This window comes from Neopelma chrysocephalum, unplaced genomic scaffold (assembly GCF_003984885.1).
Source record: "Neopelma chrysocephalum unplaced genomic scaffold, ASM398488v2 Primary Assembly neopelma1_360, whole genome shotgun sequence".
NCBI lineage: Eukaryota > Metazoa > Chordata > Aves > Passeriformes > Pipridae > Neopelma > Neopelma chrysocephalum.
Window position 1 is genome coordinate 185752 of NW_020898024.1, and position 24218 is coordinate 209969.

Genomic DNA, 24218 nt, shown 5'->3' on the forward strand with positions numbered 1-24218 from the left:
ATCCCGCAGCTGGGCAGTATGATGGGGGTGTAAATGAGGCTGACTGGCTGCAAAATCCACAGCATGTTCCTCTGTAAATCCCAGTGCACCCTGAGAGATGCCCAGGCTTGTGGCCAAGCCCTGCCTTTCCTCTGACCTGAGCTCCTCCTGCACATCCTGGAGTGAGTTCAGCAGTTTGTGCCACAGCAGGACAGAGCAATGGGCTGGGGACTGAGCTCCATGTATTCTTTGCCATACCTAAATAACTTATATTTTCCACAGCAAGAACAGTATGAAAGTACAATTGGGTTCAAGCTTCCAAGTTACCGGGCAGCGAAGAAGCTGTGGAAAGTATGTGTTGAACATCACACCTTCTTCAGGTGGGTTTTCTGAACTTTGAGTAACTAATGCTGTAGTGTGACTGCTGAAAGTGAGCAGTGTTCCTTAATTCCTTCAGTGTTCCTTAGGGTTTGGAACAGTTGGAGTGAAATGGTTGCAGGGACACTAAGTGTTTGTTTTGCAGTAAATTTTTAAGCAGGTTCTGCTTCATAAGATAGATAAGACAGAGAACTTTGGCCGATGTAGATGCGAGAATTATTGGCAAGAGACTTCTTTAATTTCTATTTTAATTCCTCTTTACCTCCCCCCCTACACTCTCCCTTCCCAATACATCCATAGAAAATGAAACTCTGTAAAAAATAAAGTCTGGTGAGTGGCACTTAAACCAGAACAACTCAGGTTTAGTGGGATTTGAGCTCAGTCCAACTCAAAGTGATCTCTTGGATTCTTCAGAAGGTGTTTCTACTCTGAAGCACACTGAGCTCTCTGGATCTGGAGAGCTTTCCTGATGGAAATGCCACAGCCATGAAGGAGCACTCATTTTAAAGCATTTGGCGTTAGAAATTGAGGAGATTTGTTGGGAAACGCCAAGTTGGGATTTCCCAATTTGTTGGGAAACTCCAGTGCAGCACAGCCCACAGAAGCCACACATATTTTTTCCAGGATGATGGTCCAAAAAGAATGAGAATCCTTCATTTCCTTTCATGCAGGGGGGGAAAATCAACCAAATATCACCAAGTTGTTTGAAGTCGATGACGCAGATTTTCAGATTTATTCCTTACTCTCCTCAACCGCGCCGAGATTCGCCGGGTTTGCCGCTCGCCTGACCTGGAGGTGTGGTTTTTAAATCATGGATGTGTTTTTTTCAGGCTGACTTCCACCGAGGCCATCCCGAAGAGCAGGTTCCTGGCGCTGGGCTCCAAGTTCCGCTACAGCGGGCGGACGCAGGCGCAGACGCGGCAGGCGAGCGCCCTGATCGACCGGCCCGCGCCCCAGTTCGAGCGCACGGCCAGCAAACGAGCCTCCAGGAGCCTGGATGGAGGTGAGTGCACCTCCATCAGCATCCCAGGATGCTGAAATAACAGCTCAACTCCCTGCTGTACAAAAACCCCGAGCGTAGCTCCTCGCTCCGGCTCCCGGTTCCGCCCCTCGCGCGTTCGAGGATTATCGCTCGAACCCGCGCTCGCCACACGACCTTTGCTCACATCAAAAAAAAACCCCAACCAACACAAAAATTCCCCCTGCAGAGGTCAAAATAACGTCATCACAGCACAGATGATTTACACAAAATCTGCCCTTCGTCCCTTCACCATAATTATGACAGAAATTTCCCCTGTGATCGTTCCGCTCTCCGACGCTGTTCAGTACTTATTTGCCTGTTACCTCTCCCAGGTAGTATCCTTGTCTGAAAATCACAGCACTGTGAGGGCTGCTGGGGGAAAATGAGCTCCAACTCAGCCAGGCCCAAAACAAAAATGCAAACTGAGAGTAGTCCCAGCAGAACTCACTGACAAAAAGGGTGTAGGTGGGTGCTGAAGGCTCATGGCAAAGTTCTGGTTGTAGAGATATTTCCTCATTCAGTCTCAAAGCGTTTTCCTTTAGAAAATCAGGAATTAAGCTATTTGTTTTGTTTAACATAACTTCTTAAATTCCTTAGTTCTCCTTGAGGGGGGGATTTTTTGCCACAACTGAAACTTTGTCAGTGTTCCTTAAAGCAATGCTTAGATTGGGATGTCAGTCAGGTGGGCTTATCCCACATTTTTAAAGGAGATGGATAACTCCAGGCTAGAGGAGGTGAGACATGGAGAGGAGAGTGCTTATGTTTACTCCACTTGATCTGGATCACTGGATACTAAGATTCCGAGAAAGGGGAGCATCCCTTTGCACCATGAGTAATAGGGAGAGGGGAGCATCTCTTTGCACCATGAGGATCCAGGGAAAGAGGAGCATCCCTGTGCACTGAGAGGATTTAGAGAAGGGGGAGCATCTCTGTGCACTGAGAGGGTCTAGGGAAAGTGGAACATCCCTGTGAACTATGAGCATCCAGGGAGAGGGAGCATCCCTGTGCACCATGAAGATCCAGGGAAAGGGGAGCATCCCTGTGCTCTGAGAGGATCCAGGGAAAGGGGAGCATCCCTGATGGAGCAGGGACTGCATTGCTTTGAGCCCCGAGGTTGTGCTGCAGCCCAAGAGGCACCAGGGTTGTCCCAGCACCCCGTGACCAGCAGCAACCAGGCTGTCCCTGCTCCTGGGCTCAGTGACACTCCAAACCTGGGCTTTGTACCTCGAATCCAGAGGGGAAAGGCTGCTTGGTCCGAGCCCCATTCAGCAGCAAAGCCGAATTCCAGCTTGCCAGCAGGCATGGTGCACGGGGGCGAGGGGACCAGGGCTGTTGGTTGCCACTTGGCCCTGCCATAATGACCCCAGACGGGTAGAGAAATCCCAGCTGCAGTCCCACACGTGGCTGTGAGAGCGTGGAGAGGAGCAGGCCGGGGCTGTGCGGCCCCTGTGGCGGTTGCAGTGTTGCCTGTGCCGTGCGGGTCCTTAACGTGTGCCCCGTTTCCTCAGCTAAACGTGCGACTCAGAAAGTTGAGTTCAGGACCGTAGAGGAAGAGAAGCAGAAGGAGGTGGTGGTGGTTGAGGTTCCTGAACCAAAACCTGCGGATCAGATCCGAGAGAAGCCAGGTATAGCTGTGGTGGTGGCTACAACTCTCTGCAGTGCCTTTCCTGTCCTCTACGTGCTTGTTCCTGACAATTCCAAGTTTCACCAAATCTGGCGACTTTCTTTTTTCATTTCTTTGCAAGAAGAATTCTGCAGTGAGAGGAGACACAGCCCAGCTCTGGGAAACTCCTTAAATTTCCACCTTGCACCTTGTAATTCTTGTGGGGGGATGGGGAAAAGTTTAGGATGTGATGGTACTTGAGAACTCTCATTAGATTTGGGTAGTTTTGTGTATGTGAATTAGCAAACTTTAAAGTTTGATCTTGAAACTTCTTGTGAAGCTTCTGAAATTCTTCATCCTGGGACCTTCTTGCCATTTTTTAAGAGTTCTGGAACCTTTTTTTTTTTTTTAAAGTCTATTCTGGGATCTTTTTTCAACATTTGAGAAATGTCACCCCTCTTAGTCTTGTGGAGCTTATATTTCTCTTAAGAGAGGTACTATTAATAAATATTAATGTCCTTAAGAGGGGTGTAGGTACAACAGCACATTTGAATACTAATAAGTGTTTCACAGCACAGTGTTGTCAAATATTTGCAGCCTTCATCACTTGGATGGCGACCGCCTGTGGTGTGTTAGGGCTGGAAATAATTCATATGCAAATGCTGTGGGTACTGCTCTGCTTCCCTCCTTCCACCTGGAATTTTTTACAGCGTACTTTTGACTGCATCACTATTTTTGCAGTATCTAGGTCCAGCTTTCATGAAGTATGTCAGACTTCCCCCCACCGTGGTCATGCCTTGATCTTCCCTAGTCAGCATTGCCTGGTGGGGAAAGCCCGATGCTGTAAAAACAGGGTGAGGAATTTCAGGCACCAGGGTAGACTGCAAGTGAATCATTCAAGTACATTTAATTAAAGCTGCTAGTTTTTATACAGGTTTTTATCTGGATGTGTTTTGCCTGGATTCTGCCAGCCAGCACCCCTGTCCCTCCAGACTCTGCAGGCAGAGCCCATCCTAGTTCCAGACGTGTCCCCACGTCTCCCTGCCTGGGCAAGGAGCCTGCAAAGCTTATTTCTGTTGTTCTTTTCCCCTCTTATCCAATGCATTGTTGGGTATGATGGCAGCACTAGAAAGGCTGGTGCACAATTCCATGGTGGAAAATGACTGTTGAGCTGCCTGGTTTGCAAAGCTCCTTGCTGTTCCCAGCTGCTGAGAGGGATCTCCTCGCTCTTTGCTGTGGTGGCCGTCGTGTGTCCATGCGGGTCCCCAACCCCCATTAACACCTGCAAACCTCTTTCTAGCCAAACACACTCTTGAAACTTTTGAAATGAAACCCATTGCAGAGGAGGAAGAGGAGGAGGAGAAGGTAGAGGTGGTTAAGGTTCCTGTTGCCAAGCCAAAGTTCCCGGAGCCGGTGCCGCCGCGGTCAGGTACAGCCACAGCGGCGTTTGGTGGCTGCTGTGCTGTCACTGTGGGGGTGAAGTGATGCAGTGCTGTAGGACACAGGTTGCACTGCTTGTGGTGGTGTTTGTTGCCACTAAAATCCCCCCTGGCTTTGCCGTGTGCTGCTTTCCAGGAGTGCTCTGGGTGAGGTGAGCGGGTGCCGTGGCTTGGCTGTGTGTGGAAGTGAGTGTGCAGTGGCCTCTTAACGCTCCTCCCTTGCTGTTCCTTCCTGGAAGGTTTGCTCCCCTGAGCTCTAGGAACGTGCAGTGCCTGAAAATCAGGTTATGAGATCCAGGACTGCTGGAGGTCACCTACATTCCACTTTATTTCTTCACTAGGGAGTGCTGCTTCCCTAGTTGGAGAAGGGTGTCAGAGCAACGTTGCTGCTGCAGTCAGATCCACGCTAATCATAATTAAAATAAGGTTGATTAGTTGTTGCAGAAAGAGGAGACTGAAGCCGTGGAGGGAGGTAACTGAGAACTTCATGTTTTCTTGGTTAGTATGGAAAACACTGGAGGATATTCCAGGGGATGGGCGGCAGCAGAGTGGACATCAGCCAGTGTCAGACCTGAGCACAGCCTGGGCTCTCCTGATGCAGCTGCCCCTTCTTATCCATCTCCTGCACTTTTCCTCCTCCTGACTCTCCTGTTCCCAGCAGGGACTGTCAGTGGGGTGATGGTGGTCAATCATAGAATCATGGAATGGTTTGTGTTGGAAGGGACCTTAAAGATCATCCAGTTCCAACCTTCATTTTATATCATTTATTTTGGAGCAGTGCTTTTTACTGTGTTTAAATCATATGTCCAAATACCCCAAAGTAGTTAATCAGGAAAATTAACTGAAATACAGTTCTGGGCAGCCCAGAACTCGCTGTTGGATGATAAAGGAAAAGCTTGGTGTCTGTTATCATTTTTCCTGCATGTCTTGCTGCCCTGGGAGAGGAGCAGGAGAGGTGGCTGTGCAGATTTACTGGTGGCAGTATTTCCTTTGCTGCTTCATCTTTGAGGTGGCATTTTAACACATCCATAACTTTTTTAGCCAAACGTGATCTTGGCAGTATTGAGATAAGCCCAATTGAAGAGGAGGAGGAGGAGGAGGAGGAGGAGGAAGAAAAAATGATGGTGGTGAGAGAACTCCCGAAGGAGCCAGGTACCACCACGATGACGGCTTTGCTCTCCCAGCATCCTCCTCATCCCGACTGTCCCTGCCATCCCACCTCTGTACAACCTTCCCAGCGGCTGTCACCGCTTCCATGGCATAAATACACCGGGACATGGCACTGATTGTCCTCCTGAAAGGATAACACAGTGTCTGGGTCACAGAAATGAGCTGCTGTGCTGAGGAGCAGGGAGAGGACGGAGCCCATGGTGGTGGTGTGGGGTTTGGGGTGGGTCCAGGTGTTTGTCTTGAAGGTGTAATTCCAGTCTCTGGAAAATCAGGGGTTTTTTTGCCCCCCCCCCATCTCGTATGTTTTTGGTCACGTGGATGCTTTATTCTCTCTTGTTTTATTTACACACAGATGAGATGCAGTGACCTTTTCAGTGAAACAGGAATTCTTACTAAGGAGTTGCTTGAAATCACAATTTCTTTTTTAACAACAAATTTTCTAGTGTCTTTGACTGGACACCAGTGTTGGATGGGACGGGTTGTGCAGTGTGATCCTGCTGCAAACTGTGACTTTGGGAATGTGGGACCACGTCAAAGATACTATTTTGGGTGTATTTGTAGTGGAACATCCATAAACCCCAGCATCAGGAGAACCAAATAGCTTATTGTATCTATAGGTACACCCAGGGAATTAATTGGGGCTGGCTTTGTCACACAGTATTGACTTGAATATTTCATTGGAGTTGGACCTTTCAGGGATCAGGAACTGCCTGGGAAATCAGGAATTGAAGGAAAGGAATAGGCAGTTGATTTTGTGTGGGGCTAGCGCTTGTGTTTAAGACTGTCATCCTCTGGAAAGGTGATTTTTTGGCAACATGCTGTTCATTCCTGCACTGTCACTGACCTGGAGGTGCTGGGTATCTTCCCACCATGCTGCCTCGGAGATACCCCATGGGACACACAGCCCAGCCTGCTTTGAATCCCACCTGGAAGTTGCTGTGAAGTTTTCTAGAGCGATGCTTGTTGATTATTTTTTCATTTGAGTTGCCTAAAAGATTGGGGAGGGGGGGAAAGCCTGTGTTTCCCTTCCAGAAACCATCTGTTTCTGGTTGAGGAGGTGCCCACAAGCCCAGAACTCCCCACGCTGTGTCTGTTTTGTGGTTGCACTGGAGTGGAGTCCGTGTCAGTTGTGTGTGAAGGACCCAGAAATCCGTGGCACGATGTCAAATTCCAGATTTGCCTTTCTGGTGTGGCTTCTCTGCAGAGTGCAAGCTTGCTTTTTGTAAACCATCTGGTGTGGGGCTTTATTTGATTTTATTTAAACCATAAGGAAAATAATCCCAACTCTCCCGTACTAAACGCACAAGCTGCTTCGCTCAACATCTTTATTTCGTTTCTCTTTTTTTACCTCCTCCTCCTCCCTTTCTTTTTAAATGACAGCACTGTAATTTGGAAAGACTTTGCCTAGAGCTTTGGAACATTACCTGCTCTGAACCTTGTCCCTGTGTGTCCCCCCTCCTCAGCAGTGGCCGTGATAACCCCGGAGCGGAGTCCCCGGCCCACCTCGGCCCCGGCCATCGCTCAGAGCCACCCTGCAGAGCCAGCCCCAGCTAAGCCTGACGTGAAGGACATGGCCACATCTAAAATAGGGAAGGAAACAGCAAAAGCTGATGTGAGACGTGAGGAATTCCCACCAGAGAAAGCCAAGGCAGAGCCAGCTGATGCATCCAAGGTAGGTCAGACCGGAGTCTCTTTGGAAGAGCCGGAGGGTCACTCTAGAAGCCACCCCAAAGCAGCAGCTCTGTCCACCTTCCCCTCCTGGGAGATGAGGGGTTTATCCCTCTCCCAGGCATCAGGTGGGAGCAGGCACAGGGGTCTGCCTGCCAGAGAAATCCCAGCCCTGACATTCCTTGTGGAAGAGGAGTCACTCCAAGTTTTGGTGGCTGCAGTCAAACTAAGGGCAACCTTAAGATGGTTAAAAACGCTGCCAGGAGCTGCACGTGCTCGTGGGGTTGGAGTTTAGGGCTCACCCATGGCCAGGCTGTGCCCCTTGATTCCTGGTACGACAGCAGGAGGCAATTCCAGTGAAATCAGTGATATGGATCTGGCTGCAGCCCAGCGCCGGAATGTTTTTCACATTGATAGGCTTTGGCTGGGAGAGCTGGTAACACAGTGCTGCAAACTGGACTAAAACTTTAGTTGACAATGGCACTGGTGAGACCTGGGGGGGTTTATTGTTTAAATGCCATTTTTTAAAACCATTATTTGATCTTTCTACAAATGTCTGAGGCCTTTGCTGGGGTTGATATGTGTGTGTTGTTCTAATAAGTCAGAATAATGTGCAAAATTAATGTTGATATTACAGTGTCCTTAATATTCTGCAGATCTCATTGACTGAAGCCTTGCAGTGGTGCAGCAGAGATGTTTGCCTTGTGGCACAATTTTCACATTACTCCAAAATTTAGCTGATCTCAGCATTGCTGGAGCCACATTTCCTATAACATGTCACACAGTGGGTGTTGTGTGACATCTCCAGGGGAAATCCCTATTAATTAAGGTTGGGAGATGGAGGTAAAGAAAAGGACAGTTGCTTCAAAAAAATTCCATGGCCTGTGTGAGCTGTAATTTTTAAATGAAAGTGCTGAAGGGATCCTCAGGCTGGCACTGTGGGGTTGGAATTGGAGCACAGAGTTCCTGCCTGGCTGCTCCTCCTCCCTCGTGTTACACTGAGAATGAGGAAATTTTACTCATCCCATCTCACTTATTACAGGTTTTTTCTTAAATGCTTAAACACTGGATTTTTTTTTTTCCCCCTTTAAATATAGATGTGGGAGGAAATTGTGGATTTGAACGTGCCAAATTTACCCTGTTTCTCCAATGTAGCTGCATCACTTCTTTTAACACCCACTGATGCTTTTGCCTTCAGAGTACTTGGCAACCCAGTTTCCCTGAAATACTTCCTTGAGAGTGTTAAGACAATCTTGGCTCTCTACTTACGGACAGGAAAGAACTTAATTAGTGATGTTAGGCTTGGTTTTGTAGCTAAACCTGCTCTTACTGCCTCTGCCAACATAATACCTGTGCATATAACCAATAATTTCTGTTTTTGAGAAGGCCTGTGTTAATTGCAGCATGTTGCTTTGTTGGGATTTCACTGGGAGATCCAGCTGCAAATGACATTTGAAAACATTGCCTGGCCGAGCTAATGCAAGTGGGAAGCCCTTCTTCAGAAGCACTGGAGAGCTCTGGTTTCAAATACAAATAATTCTCAAGCTGAAGGAATTATTTCACCTGCTGTTGACTAACAGAGCGCCGGGAGCTGCCGTGTCATTAACCCAGGGCTGCATGTTGGTTTTTGCATGTTCCCTCAGCACCTCAAAACCAACTTTATGCAGCCGTGTTTGGAAACTGAATGGTTTCTTGAAACAAATCTACTAACAAGAAATGTTTTTACCGATTTATTTCTTAAATGTAGGTGAGGAAAACACACATTGAGGTCACAGTCCCCACCACGAATGGTGCCCAGCCCCAGGTTTGTGCTAATAATTCAGTTTAGGTTGCTCACAGTTGTTTTTTTTTTTTAAGGTTCAACATAGTTAAATGAACCAACAACTCTTTTTTTTTTTTTTATCACTGCCCAACAGCAGCAGCCTGCAGAAAAAGAGGAAGAGCTGATAAGAATGAGGAAGGTTAGCCATTTTACCCTTTCACCAGCCAAATTTGCCATATCATTCATGCATCTGTAACATGTTTAAAAAGACAGTGCTCCAATTTCTTCCTGTGCTTTGGGTTGGGATATTGGTTTTCTTTTAACTACCAAATACTTGATTGGAAAATTAGTAGTTTTTTTGTCCCATAGACACAGCCTGATTGCTAAAATTATGCATGTTGAATGTTCAAAAGAAACACACTTGGCTTAACTTATGAAATTTATCTTCTCTGTAACAAATTTACTTAGAAACCAGAGAAAACTGTGCAGTTTGCATTGCAGGAAATGCAAAAAAAAAAAAAATGAGGAGGATGTTTTTTTTTTGGTATTGACTAAGTAACAGGGACACATCCAAGATGGGAAAGGTGGTTAAGGCAAAGTTACTGTGCCTATTGGGACCTTGTAAAGGTTACTCCAGGTAGTACAGCCTCACACTGGGGTGGGCCTGCATCCCTCAGGAATGTGACGTGGTGACCTGTGCAAGGCTTCCATGGAAAAACCAGTAACTGTCTCTTTGTGGCCAGAGCTGAGGCCCCCGGGAGCTGTCTCTTTAAAGGACTCATCACATCTCCCATTCTCCATGAGCCAGACCCCCATTCCTGGTGGGAATTCCCACCCCACGCTGCCTCAGCGCTGCACTCCCGACCTTGAGTTAACTTTTTTAATTTGCCGATTTCTCGATCCCGCAAGACCAACGTTTTAATTTTTTGTGCTTTTTTTTTTTTGTTTGTTTTGTTTTGTTTCCCCCTTTCCTTTCATTTTCACAGAAGAGATCAAAGAGGCTAGATGGTGAAAACATTTATATCAGGCATAGCAATTTAATGTTGGAGGTTTGTATGAACTTGAAGCTTTTTTTGAGTTGCATTTGCCTAAACCTTCTGCATCTGCGCTGAACTTCTTCCTCTTCTGCTGCTGCCTTTATTTTGCATGCTCTTGCATGAAAGACCTTTTGATTTGATTTGATTTTTTAATTATGCTTTTGCATGGTGACAGTAAACATGATGATGTGCAGCCATTCTTCCTTCTACCTCTTCTGACTTTCATTCTCTCATACCTACTCAAAATACATGATTGGCAGAGCTCAGATCTGCTCTGGGACCAATTGGGTGCTCACAGGGGCATAGATTGTAGTGGGGACTAGTTTTTCATTGCTTGAAACAAATTACTTTCCTGGGGGAAAAGCCAGTCTATGAAAATACAAAATTCAGGATAAGCTGCAGGGGAAATTGGAACAGGTTGCCCAGAGAAGCTGTGGCTGCCCCATCCCTGGAAGTGTCCAAGGCCAGGATGGACAGGGCTTGGAGCAACCTAGGATGGTGGAAGGTGTCCCTGCCCATGGCAGGGGGTGGAACTGGATGAGTTTTAAGGTCCTTCCCAACCCCAACCATTCTGGGATTCAATGAAATTGTCACCCCTGGGCCTTCAGGCCACCACAATGTCCATGTTGCTTCAGACAGGAGGGATCCTTTTGGATGCTGCAGGGATGTTTCCATCCTCCTTCAGCCCTTCCTTGCCTTGCAGCACCTCACCACCCCCCAGGTCCCATCCTGCTCGGTGCCAGGTCTCCATGGATCTGATGTGGGGGCTCAGTGGTCACGGGTGGCTCATCCCTCCACGTTACAGCTCTTCCCTTTGAATTTGGGAGCCCTTTCCGTTTGCTTTCACCCAAGCACGGTCTCAGAACAGACCACGCCAATCATATATTTTAATTCTTTAATACACTGTGTTATGGGAGATGTTTTGTGGCTTCTGATACTCTGTGTTACGTGTTTCTACTCAGACTTGCAGCCCCAGCAGCTCGTAGGGTTTCCCTGTTGGCATCTCTTGAAAAAGTGGAGTGAACCAACTGCCTTCTCCTAATCAGAATTTTCAAAGTTTTGCAGCTTTTGGGTGGATTTTTTTGGTGTGTTTTTTTTTTGTTTGTTTGTTTTTATTTTTAAATTTTTTTTTTTTAAACCTGCTACAACGTAGAGCTTTGAGCCACGAGTGAAGGGTGTGAACACATCGGGCCACTGCTGGAGCTCTGAAGACTCTGCCTGTCGCCTTCTTCCACCCAACTCAAACAGCTCCATCTCCCCAACCCCAAACAGAGCTTTGTCATCGCTTCCAAACCCCTTTTTCCTGTTAGTGCAACACCTGCCTCTGCCACCCAGCCCTTTCCCTCCCTGGTTCTGTTGCAGGTGCTCCAGCCCTCCCCTAGAACAGGGCTCACCCAGCAGCTCACCCCCTTCATTCCCTTTGTGTTTTCTGGTCCATGCATTTGGCAGATCAGATATTTTCCCAGCAGACCTCACCCTCCTGAAGCTGCCTGTTGATTTTGTTGAAAGCCTTTTAACTCTCCACCTGCACCAGGTTCTTGCAGAAAGGGAAAAACAGGAGGAAAAGGAGGTGACGCTGAGTGAGCTGGTTCCTCAAGGTGCTTTCCAGACCTGGCTCCACGTAGCTCCTCGTGGCTTTAGCTCCTCTCCAGCCCTCCCAGGCCCTGCTCCTGCACAGTGCTGGAAAAGCCAAGGTGGTCCTTCTCTCTTCTCTAAGCCAGGAGCAGCCATAGGGTTCCTGGACCCAGGCAGGGATTTACCCCGGAGTCTTCAGCAGACTTATTTCTGCTTTTTTTCCCTACCCAACAGGCACTTGACTTATACTTTCATCCAGAATTGATGCCAAAACTTGCCTTTTTCCCCGCCAGAACTGTGCCAAAAAGAGTAAATGTTGTTAAAGAGGCATTTGGGGTTTAGCTGTGTCCTGGGTGAGCTGCAGGGATGCAGATTTTTGGGAGGGCCCCTCCTTTAGGGATGTGTTTGCTCTTCCATCTTCTCAAATTAGTGGGCTGAGTAACAACCGAAAGCACAAAAATAGTTAAATTTCCCAGTGATGCTTTTACTGACCTTGATTTCACCCTTTCTTGCTGCTTTTTGGCCCTGTCCAGAAAAGTTGTTGTTTGGCTTACGCCTATTTTATGCAGAAGCTTTGTTTTCTACAAACTCTGGTTTGCTTGCAAAGAAAAAACTATTTTTAACAAGTTGACTTGCCTTCAAATCTGTGTGTTTATGCTGTAAACTGGCATCACAGAGTAGAAATCTGGTTTTTTCCAGATGGAAAAAAAAATCATCAGGAGTTTTTTGACTGATCCAGCATAAAGGAAATTCTCAGTTTGATTAAAAAAAAATCATCTCATCTTCATTTCAGAAGTCTAAAACCTCCTATGGTAGCTCCTGGAGGAATGAGATGAGAGGGAGGGGAAACAATGGTAATGGGGATATTCTGGGAGCAGAGATAATTCCTGGTAGGATTAAAGAGAAATAGGTATGAAGAGAGCAAAAAAAAAAATTGGGAAAACATGTTATTGAACATTAATTGTATTGATACCTGGGAATGTTCAGGCTTGCAGAGGGAAAAGAAAGCAAACCTACCCCATTTAAAAAATAACCCAAACAAACACAGTCTGGCAACTCTAAAAAATCCCATATGGGGGAAAACCCATGAGATTCCAGGTCACCTGTCACTGGTTTGGTGGAGATTCTCCTGGAGGAGACCCCGCTCCGTGATCGCAGTTTATCCCGATCAATCCAAGAGGAGAGAGGAGAGAGGAGAGAGGACGCTCCCGTTGTGTGTTTGCAGTGTGAGCACCATGGGGAAGCTCGGCCGCGGCCCCGCTGAGCGCAGCTTTGCTAAGCGCAGCCTAGGCAGCCCCGGCTCCTCCCCGCGCCCCTCCACTCACCCTGTCCCTTTTGCTGGTAGGATCTAGATAAGCCCCAGGAGGAAATCAAGAAGCACCATGCCAACATCAGCGAGCTGAAGAAGAACTTCATGGAGTCCGTCCCGGAGCCGCGGCCGAGTGAGTGGGACAAACGTCTGTCCACCCACTCCCCTTTCCGGACCCTCAACGTCAACGGGCAGATCCCCACAGGAGCGGATGGAGTGAGTACCTCGGGGCATGGTGGTGTTCCAGGGGGTGGCCTTTTAACATGTGGGATGGTCCCTGAGAGAGTTGAAGTCGTAGGCGTCATAAAAATGCGATTTTTGTTTCGGTAGGGAAGGATGTAGAGATTCCTCACTTGCTTTTGGTGCTGCTTTTCCTAGTGTTGCTGTCACTGTGATGTTAGAGAGCACTTCCCGTGGCTGGCTTGGGGACTGGATCTCCCCAAAATGGGGGGAAAAACCCACCTAAACTCCTAAATTAAAGAGAATTATTACAACAGTGATAATATTACAACCCAGTGCAGAAGCACTAGGATGGGAAAATTTTTCCAAAATCACTTTATTCTCCAGTTTCTTTTTGGGGTTTAGACTTGCATTAGGAACTCCAGGTGCTGATCTGCTGTGGAGGCTTCAGGAAGACTCCTCAGCAGGGCTGTTCATACGTGATGGGAACCTTCCTCCTTCCAGGAACAGGGCCTGTGTGTTAGTAGCCACATACACCCAGTTTCTCTGCTTATTTCCTTAAAAAAGGTAATTTTTCAAAGAAACCCAGTTGGAACAGCAGAGATCTGTCACCAACTGGTTTCTTCTTGGCTAAGAGACACCTTCTCTATGTCATATTGGTGGTGCCTAACTCAGGTTTGGAGTTTGTGAGTAAAACTGTAGTTAGCACCCGTGGTAATCAGTCTCTGATTACTCTCTCACTCACTAGTAAATGCAATTTTTTATTACAACAGAAAAATTGCATCCTGGCTGCAGTGGTGGCAGTTGGAGACTCTCTCCTGGTTTAAGCCCAGCTTCTCTCCTTCCTGCCCACAGCCCTGCAGATAAACTTGTATTTAATCTTCAAACCAGTGGAAGGGAAACACTTATTAGTCAGTAAATAGTCTTGCAGTGGATGGAGCATTGTAACACCTACAAGGGGTTTAACACCAAGTTGACTAAAAGCTCCTCGAAGTTTAGAGAAAACCCAGGACAGCTTAGGAAAAATGAGATCCCCAAATTGAACTTAGTCAGGGTTGGTTGCTGTAGAATCACAAAGTGGTTTGGGTTGGAAGGGACCTTAAAGCCCACCTCATTCCACCCCCTGCCATGGGCAGGGACACCTTCCACTAGCCCAGGATGCTCCAAGCCCCATCCAACCTGGCCTTGGACACTTCCAGGGATGGGGCAACCACAATTTCTCTGGGCAAACTGTCCTTGGGATTACCCTGTTTAACACATGGATAGACTTTGCTCAGTTTAAATCCACAGGAGTTTGGGCAGCAGAGCTCTGCCCACGGTGCCACGTGGTTTTTGGGGTGTGGGTGGGACAGACCAGGGGCTCTCAAGCTCCTCAGCTGCAGTTCAAGAATTATATTCTTGGTTATTATGGAGAATTTCTGACAAGGTGACCACATTGTGAGGTCTTGGATGGTGTGAGCTTGTCCCATCTAAAGCCGCAGTGGGTCTTTAGTGTCCCTGGATTTGCATTTCTGGAAAGTCCCACTTAGTCTGACCCTCTCCAAAGTGATCTTGCTCTGAGGTGGAGGCAGACACATTCTGGGAACTTGCAGAAATGCATCTTCACCGGGCACTGACCAGGAAGGGTGTTTTCCTTCACCTGCACGTGTTGAAGGATGGCAAATCATGATGGTAATTTAAGGATGACAAATCACAATGGTAATTTAAGGATAATAATTCACCGTGCAAAGTGGTACCTTCACCCTGCCCTAGTGGCCAAAGGGTTTTGTGCCAGGGGCTGCTTTTCTGCTGTTCCTGAATGTTTTATTACGAGACAACTGAACCTTAACACGCTTTGTGTGTCCAGGTCAAGAAAGTCACTGTCCTATCTTCAGAGAGACAGGTTGGTGGGCTTGAGGTAAAGCTGCTGCTCTGATCTGTGCTTCTGAACCAGACTTGCTATTGCCATGGCACCGAGCAAAAACTCAACAGCAGCTGCTGGATAACATTTTTTCTTTTGGCTACATGAAGTAGTTTCATAACTCACACCCAGAGGTCTTTGGCTCTTGCTGCAGCTTTTGCAGCTTTCAGTTTTTGCTTATTTTGGTGCATGGCTGGTTCGAAAAGCTGCATGAATGATATAACCGTGTATTCGGCGAGAAAAGCAATTCTGAAAGTTTAACTGTTCCCTGTTCTTTTTATGTTGTCTTTCTTTCCGTTTCTTTGTTGTTTTAACAATCATGTTACTCTGGCATTTTATATTTTCTTTTGCTGCCCAGTCTCCCAGCTACTTTCTCCCCAATTCTCACCACTTAGGGGTGTGCAAAGAACCAGTCCCAAAATACCGCACTGACCAGAGGAGGTTGGCTCAGCTGAGGGAGCTTAGAGCCAAATTTTTCCTCTCCTAAGTACACTTGGATTTGCCCAGGGCTGTCAAACTAAAGGGATGGAGAGTTACTGCACAGCAACATTCCCACAATCCTTTCTTTCTTCAGCAGAAGTGCTGGAGGCTTTGCATGGTCTTGTGTGCTGATTTACTCATTCTGGGTTTTTAACGTTCCTCAGACTCCAGAAACAAAAGTGCTAAAATACAGAGCAAAATTCCAGGAGCTTGCAGTGCTCCCACTGCCATCCTGCCCGTTCCACACGTGGCATTTCTGAGAATAGCAATTTTACACTTGTTCCAGTAGAATTTTCAGACCAATCAATGTTTTGATACTCTGGTCAGAACTTTGGAAAAGCCTTTTGTATCTGCTCCGCAGTTGGGCTGTTCCATGGGATTTGCCAAACGCTGGTTTTAAGGGTAGATTAGGAAGCTGTCAGAGACCACCTTTTGTACTGCACCATTCCTGTTTCTAATGCCTCCAACTTTTATCTCAACCATTCCAATTCCAAAACACTCCAGGAGGTTTTGAGCACCTGCTTTCCTGGCAGGGCAGGCACAAACCACCCACGACCCTGATCCAGATGTTGATGAGCTCTGCAGGGAGGACATGGTTCTGTAGCTCCAAGGCTCGTGTGGCCCAGGCCACTGGCTGCTCTGCTCCCCAGGGCAGTTTATTTTACGTTGAGAAGAGCTGTCCTAATGCTTTGCACACCTCCAAGTGTCACTTTTGGGCACTTTCCATCTGTCATTTTTGTTCATCTCTCTCTGTCTTTCTTGATCTTCTACCATGAAAGCAGAAACGGGAACGTCCTCTGTTAGTACAGGATGAAGACAAATTAAAAAAGCAGCAGATACCTACTGAGACAGCCTTTCCCCGGCCAGCAAGTGAAGAAACTCTTCCAAAGGTTTCTATTGCAATTCCTGAAGAGCAGAAAGCACTCAAAAAGTGTCAGCTGTACTCTAGCATTTTTCCTTCTCCACGTATTCCCTTTATGATGTCCTTTCTCCTGGTCGTAGCACTGACTGTTTGGTGGCTGCTCTTTCTCTGAGTGGCAACAGGGTCATGTTGAAACCTCAAGACCAAAGCTCCTGAATTTCTTGGCCGTAGCCTCTGCTGCATCTTCCTTGTCCTGGTCTTTGATCTCCGTAGTTCGCTGTCCTGGGGAGGGACACCCCGCGACCGTCCTGTTAATCCCTCTGTGTGTCCTTGTGTGGCTGGGATGGGACCTGGCAGGAGTGGTCTGGGATTGCCGGGTCCCTTCTGAAGTTTCCTACTGTGCAAAAGCAAATTCTTTGAACCCTTTTCCTGATTGCTGTGAGAGGGCAGACGGGGAGAGGAAATGCTGGGAGGAGACGCTGGCTTCCTGAGCCCCTGTAGACTTCACATAGGAATTGCTGGAAAATTGCTTTAAAACTTGTTGTTTTTAATGTAAGATGTTCAAAAGCTGGAGAACCTTTGATACTGGTCCAAAAGAGGCTTTGCAGTAATATGCTGAATTATGGAATCCTGGAATGGTTTGGGTTGGAAGGGACCTTAAAGCCCATCTCATTCCAACCTCCTGCCGTGAGCAGGGACACCTTCCACTGTCCCAGGTTGCTCCAAGCCCTGTCCAACCTGGCCTTGGACACTTCCAGGGATGGGGAGTCCACAACCTCTCTGGGCAACAAGAGGTTGAACCTCTGGGAAGAATATCAGAATTTAATCCATAACCACTCCTTTCTTAGGAAACTCAGATTGGCATTTCAATACCAAGTGCTGGTTCTCACTGCTGTTGGTGATGACTCAGGGACAGGGACAGGCAGCTTTTCTTTTCCCAGTGGGTGAAGCCTTTGGCAAAGCATCCCAGTTCCCCTCTCCACCCCTATTCACGTGTCCAAGAAAACACACAGTGTTACAGGAGAAAACCCATTGCAAGGAGATATTTATTGTCAACCTAGATGAATCATCTCTTGGAATCTGATGGTCTCGGTGCACTTGGGATGTGTTTGTGTGGAACTAACGGACTCGTGTTTGCTGAGGTCACAGGGCTGGAGTCACCTGCTGTTTTAACATCCCCTCTGTTGCCATGTTGGCTTGGCCACATCAGGACACACTTCTAAATGTTAAAGCCCTCGATTGTTTTTGACTTCTTTACCTAAACCCTTGCATGCCGCTCGTTGTTTATTGCCTACAGTGTAAATGTCTGGATGATGCTCCCGTTTATCCCAGTTCTCCCGGCTGAGCTGTGCAGGCTCCAGCCCAGCTGGGCTGAGCAGAGCTGCTTTGTGAGCTGGATGGAAGGTGGGACTTTGTGTCTGAGGGGTTTCTTTTCTGTAAATAGTAAAGATGGGGCTGAGCTGAGCCCCCCGTGTCTCCTTTCAGCACTAATCCGTGTTTTCCTGCAGCTGCTGGAGGATTGGGCTGGACACAGTTACTCTGGGAACAGCCCCCAGTGCCGCCAGTGGTGGCAGCTGCTCCAGCAGCACAGGAGAGAAAGGAGCAGACCTTTATTACAGGGACTAAAATGTGTGAATATATATATAAATACATGTATTTATAACCCTTTCTAGATCTGTATCCATGTGAACAGTGTTATTTAGGAAGCAGATAAGCTTGCAGGAATAAGGCAAACGTGGCATGTGCTGTCTGGTCAGAGGGTCCATGGTGTGTCATGGACCACTCGAGCCACCTCTTGCTTTCAGTGTACAGATTGAGGCTCTAAATGCTGTCTCAGAAAATTAGGTTGGTAGTGAAACCCTTTGTTTTAATCCCACAGGAATCTTTCCAGTTCCTCTTGTACCCTGCTCCGATTAGTTCACCGGTTTGTGCCTTTAGGACTTTGTTTTGTGAGGATGCTGATTTTTCATTGGAAAAGATTCTTCCCTTTTTAATACACTGCCTTTAATACACAGTCTTCCTCCTTCAGTGCTTGGAAGCGTAGGAGTCAGAGGGTTGTTGTCCAGGTGTCCAGGTGAAGGAAAGTGTCAGCAGGCTGTGTCCCTGCATCCTTGGAGCATCCCTTGGAATGCACCTGAACTCCAGTGAGTTTGGGGTGGAGTTTAGGAAGACAAAGGTGGGCCCTGGAGAGGAGAGGTGGGAAGAGATGTTGAGGTGCCACGTGCAGAAGATGCAGGATGGAAGAAGCCAGGGGGATGCTTCTGGCTGGGATTCCCTGCCTGCATCTCCTTCCCAAAATTGGAACAGACATGATGAAAAACAGGGACTATTTGATCTCCCCAACCTGGCTGGGGAGGGAAGGGATGTGTGGGTGTCTCTTTGTTCATTTTCTGTCCATATTTCCTGGAGAAGAGCAGCTTAAACACAACAGGTGCTCCCTTCCCAAAGCCACTGCTCGGGATCCCTTTTGGAATGCACAGCTGAGGTTCCTGTGTGTGTCTTTTTGGTTCCTTGGCAAGGACTTGGAAGCCACATGGGTGGCTTTGGCAAAGCCATGGTTTCTGTAGCTCTGTCACCCAATTCCAAAGGACCTGAAGTCTAAAACTCTTTGCCCAGAGCAATATCTGGCCGGAGTGCTCAGGGTGTCTCATCCCAGAGGGATGAGAGGTGGGCTCTGCCACTTCAGCTCAATTCTGTAATTCTTTAATTCAAACGATCTCTTTCTCTCTCTTTTTCAATCTTGAGATAAGGCTGGTTGTCATCAGCAAAAAAACTTGGAAACTTTACACTCTGAGAACACTCAGGAACATTTTTGGGATTTGTATACCACTTATCACTGCAGAGTATAAAGAAATCAAACAAATGCTTTCTGTTCTCTGGCAGTTTAGAGGCCAGTTATCCATATTCCTCCAGGGGGGTATGATCCCTCCTGACAGAGAATTCCTGTACCTTATCAGGAACAGAAACCTCATCCATCTGATGCCACAGGGATGTGCCCTCTGGGCTCCAGCCCCTTTTCCAGTCCCTCCTCTGCTTTTTTTCCTGTTTGCTTGTAAGGCAAAGGGAGTGACAGTCCATGGCATTCCGTGTAAGGTCTCATTCCTGCCTGTTCTCTCTCCCGTTTGTGCACATTCCGTGTCTCTTACACCTCGGTGCTGTGGTTCCACCCTTTTCCCTTGGTGTCCGTGCAGGATGCAGCGCTGAGAGGAGGGATTTTGGGATGCCTGCTGTCATCCCTGAGCACAGGGAGAGCTCATTGGCTCTAGTGCTGTTTAAGAGCAGAGGTCTCAGGGGTTTTGTAAAGGAACCAACTCTGTACTTCGCTCCCTGTTTTCCTCAGGAACAAACTTGCTGGGAACACCGGCAATCCCTGCTGCCTGCCCTGGCACTGGCACCCATTAACAGGGATTCATACACCCATGCCAGGCTGTGAGGGATGGAGAACTGAGTTGTCCCTTCCTGGATCCTTCCAGGATCCTGGAATTGTCTACAGCACGTAACCTCATCCCGGTTGGCATGAGAAATCCTGATTTTTCAATGTGGCCTGCTGCAGAAAATGACATTTTGGTGACTCTGGCACACCAGCATAAGTCTGGCAGCAGTTTTGATGTTAATTAGGCTTTCCCAGTGTTTTGTGGTGTGGTCACTCGGCTCTTTGGTGCTCATGTGGGGGATCCCCTTAGGAGCTGTTGGGGCTCCAGCATTTTCCATCGTGATTGGTGTGGTTGGCTCCACACTCACTTTCTGAATCTTCTTACCCTGGTTCCATCTCTTCTGAACACCACCTGAAACATGCATGAATCTCTTGTGCTTTCCTGCTTTAGGAAAAGGTGGACATCAGTAATTTTAAGCAGCAAAATGCTGCTGGTGGCTTGGAACTCGGATTCAGCTCCGAGGCTGTGCTGGGTGTCGGGCTCTGCATGTGATGATACTCGAGGTGTTCACTGCTGCAAAACAACATCCCTTTTTTCTTTCCCACTGTTAAAAGTGAGCAGAGAAATGAAGATGTTGGCTGCTTCTCCTGCCACGTGCTGCCTCTCTTGGGGGGTCAGTAGAAGATGAGCTGAGGACTCTCCATGGGCAGGTCAGGGCATGGAGTTCAGCCAAGACCAGCTCCCCTCCCTTGCAGTTTGTGCAGTGATGACCCCAAAGAGTAGGTATTCCCTATTTCCGTCCTGAAGTAACAAGGAGAAGTGGATTTCCTCAACGTGGCACCAAGGGAGTAGTTTGTGTTTGGAGGAAGGAGCCTGGGCTGGCCTTGCTGTGTCTGTACCACGAGGCTCCTGGGAAGGGTATCATAAAATCATGGAGTATCCTGAGTTGGAAGGGCCCCATAAGGAACATAGAGTCCAACTCCTGATGGTTGTGGGCAAAGTGTCTTTCACTTCACGTCAGTGTCAGTAATTTGTTGCTCTGAGAATTATTCCACTGGTTTATTGGGTTTTCTTTTTTCTGGTCGTGAGTTGATGGTGCCTGTTCTGACCTACAGAATGAGGGAGGAAGCTTTCTGGGTAAATTCAGCCCCCAAAAAGGATTATGGATTCATGCAGGAACTCTCTGGTCTGTACTTAGTAGTGGGTGACACTGAAGAACCTGTCAGTGGTGGTTCCTCTTGTGTCCCTGTTTGCATCTGTCGTGGTTTGTGAGGCTGGAGGGAAGGACTGGCCTTGCTTTGGGCCCCTTTGGGATCTTCTATCAGTGGTACATGGTGGTGTTGGGTCAGTTTGTGGGGACTAAAAACACTTTCTTTTTTACCTAAAATGCTCTCTTTTGGAACACTTTTTCGGTTTTGTATTTTTTCTCAGATTTTTCTTTGTAAATATGTACATTTATCATTAATAAATGTTGTTGCAAATCACATCTTCCTTTCCACTGCTTATTAACAAGAAAAGCTGTGTTAACAACCTGTGTTATTTAATTGCTTGGACTAACCCTCTGTATTCCTTTCTCAAACCAGAAGCCATCAGACCTTGGGTCACTGCTGGTGGCTTTCAGAGTGTTGGGTCACCTGGACACTCTTGGGTGCGGGTTTGGTGCTCTTGGGGAAAGGGGACACACAGCTCTGAGCTTTTAAACTGGCCAGAATAACTTGACTGAGGATTAAATCCAGCTTGGTTTAAGACAAGCTTTGCTTGCAGACAGGTCAGAATGTTCAGCCCTCTACCAAATGCTTAATGTCACACTAACACCTTCTCCCTCTTCGCTTCAGAGACAATGGTAGGAAAAAGCAATTGCAGAAAGTTGTTCTGAGGGCAGAAGTGATGCAGATCCTGCACAACTCAGCTGCAAGAGCCTCTGTCTGAGGTCAAAAATGCTCCTTTTGGGTTTTGTAAGTGAAGAAACACGTTCCTAACGAACCACCATTTGTCTGCTCCGTGATACGACACGAGCCTCTGGTTGGGTTTTGGCTGGTTGAAGCTCAGGTTGTGTTCAGAGACTGTGTCAAGAGTAATTTTTTAATTCTAACTGCCAGCTTTTCTTTGGTGAGATTATTTATTCTGGATAAACCATTTGGCTCGTCCTGTACTGTCCCGAGGGATCCCAGGAAGGCAGATCTGGCTGCTCGTGCTGCTCCTCCCTGGGACGAGCCTGGCACCAGAGCAGAGCTTTAACTTCATTTATGAAATGAGGGTAGCAAAAAGCAGCAGAACAAAATTGATATCAGTTATAAACTCTGCTGTGTTATCCACTCTTTGCCAGAGGCAGCTCTTGCAGTGCCACTGGTTTGTTCTCTGCAGAGGAAATTTGGAATAAGAAGCCACTCATCCCCCACAAAAGGGATGGGAAGAGGACCTGAGATGGGTGGACAGAGGAATCATACTGCCCAACAAGGAATCATACTGCCCAACCACCTTATTTTGATAATTTAAGTGTTGATCTTGATGTGGTTTCATGTTGCCAAGTCCTCAATGCAGTGGTTGGAGGTGGTTGCTGTGTGTTGTGCAATATCCTGAATTCTTGCTCAGGACTTGAATTTTGAAGCTTCTAGCACATTTTGTCTTTTCTAGCATTACTTTTAATTTTGGTCAAAACCTCTTTTATCCTTCTGTTGTCTGACTAGGCTGGTCAGGATGTGATCAGATCAATGGCAATTAAAAAGATCCATCCAAGCCCACAAATCCATAGGTAATGTCCGTCCTTTTCAATGCCAGGGTTTGTTGAACAGCTTCTAAACCTTTTTTAACTTCTATCTTTAAGGCAAAGCAGTTCTGTAAGGCAATGGCAGGTACTGTAAAATAAGGCTCTCTTGTTTTCTGCTTTATAATACTTTTTACCCAAGTGCTTTGCCAGCTGTGAGATTGAGCATCAGTTGATCTGGGAGCGTTCTCTGGTGAGTGTGGTTTGCTGCCAAAGCAACATATCTCCTTGTGCATCCCTAGATGGTCACTCTGAGCCTGTGAGCTTCTGTGGATCTGTGTTTGGGGATAACCTAATAACAGCCTTCACAATTCCATTGCCACGCTGGAAAAGAACAGGATTGGGAAGTACTGACCAGCTGGGATCTCTTGTGTGTCACGCGGTGGTTGTAGGGAGTTAGTGAGCACTGTAATTTCATGGGTTTATTAATTTTTATAAAATATCTTTAGTAACTGGCAGTTGGCACCACTTTAGCGCTCCTTAAGTCTCCTGCAGGATAAGAGTATGGTTTGGGATGAGAATAATGGAATATTCTAAAGAGAGGCAGCAGCATGAAAACAACACCCACTCCAACAGCTCAGGGCAGTTGGTTCATACAAATAGATCCTGATGCAAAACAGCAGGTTCTTGAAAAAATACAGGCAAATTTATACAAAAACACTTTTAAAAAAACCCCAAATCCTTTTGGGCATTGATATCAACCATGTAATTAAGCCTGTTATTAATTTATCCCCAGTCTGAGTTATTGTGTGGCACTTTACACTGCAACGCTTCAGCTGAGTCCTCAGGTGCACAAAGGTCTGTATTTAGAGGGTGGTGCTTTAGTTGCATTCGTGTCTGGGGCAGTTTGTTTCTTCTGGGGCATTGCATCCTGTCCTTTATTTAATTTACACTGTGTTTGGCTGCTTTGTGCTTGATTTAGGCCTTGCTGGTTTGGGGTTGTGTCCGTGGAAATGTGTAGTTGGCAGCCCAGGCACCTCTCAGGTTTCCTGGGTCTCAAGGAGAGCTTGGACCTCTGCAAATCTGAGCCCTGAATATAGGGATGCTTTTGCATTTGCAATTGAAAATAAATCTTGATAAGATCAGAATTTGTAACAGATGCTGAAATTCCCAAGGGGGGGAGTTTTATAGAGATAATTTTATCTGGAAACAAATACCTTTCCATTGCTCTCTCTTCTTACCAGTGGAATAGGAAGGCAAGGCAAAAAGTGCTTCTGATCAGTTGATCTTATCAGGATTTCATTCTGTCTTTCCAGCTTGCATGTTTGCTGCTGCATTTGGCTCTACTGGTACCAGGATATGCTTGGCACAGGCTCCATTCCAGCTTTCCCTTCCTTTATGCCTCTGTCATGCAAGATACTTCCAAAATGCAAATTATTTTCTCTGTCTGTGAAAGGGATTTGGGAAGATGTTTTGACTGGATACAGGTTTTTGTCTCTTAAATAGCTCAATGTTTGTGTAGCTGGTTAATCTGCTTTGTTTTATCTGTTATTCTTGCTCTTGGTTGAGTAGTGCCCCAGCTGTTTTGTAAGGAAATCTCACTCCTAAGGCATGTTCCATTAAACCCTAGAAGATGTGCTGTGTCTTCTCAAGATCCCATGAGTAATTTGCAAGGTTTAGCATATATAATTAAGGGAAGATCATAATATTGGCAGTGTATAAATTCAGGTTTTAAAGCAAGATTAAGGCATGGGTGTTCAATGCTGATAACCCCATT

General features: G+C 46.9%; 1 protein-coding gene across 15 annotated transcripts in view; it reads left to right on the forward strand.

The window, feature by feature from the left end:
• The window catches only part of EPB41 (erythrocyte membrane protein band 4.1), an 86012-nt gene that overhangs the window by 49478 nt on the left and 12316 nt on the right, over nucleotides 1-24218 (forward strand). For 2 of the 15 annotated variants that reach the window (XM_027705863.1, XM_027705859.1), the window contains exons 10-19: nucleotides 262-359; nucleotides 1188-1360; nucleotides 2887-3003; nucleotides 4282-4410; nucleotides 7054-7262; nucleotides 9006-9062; nucleotides 9175-9219; nucleotides 10007-10069; nucleotides 12978-13157; nucleotides 14968-15003. In XM_027705863.1, coding sequence (XP_027561664.1) covers nucleotides 262-359; nucleotides 1188-1360; nucleotides 2887-3003; nucleotides 4282-4410; nucleotides 7054-7262; nucleotides 9006-9062; nucleotides 9175-9219; nucleotides 10007-10069; nucleotides 12978-13157; nucleotides 14968-15003 — 1107 coding nt within the window. Of the gene's footprint in view, nucleotides 1-261; nucleotides 360-1187; nucleotides 1361-2886; nucleotides 3004-4281; nucleotides 4411-7053; nucleotides 7263-9005; nucleotides 9063-9174; nucleotides 9220-10006; nucleotides 10070-12977; nucleotides 13158-14967; nucleotides 15019-15379; nucleotides 17064-24218 lie in introns of those variants that run through there. The other 13 variants (XM_027705860.1, XM_027705864.1, XM_027705869.1 and 10 more) reach the window with 12 other exon arrangements.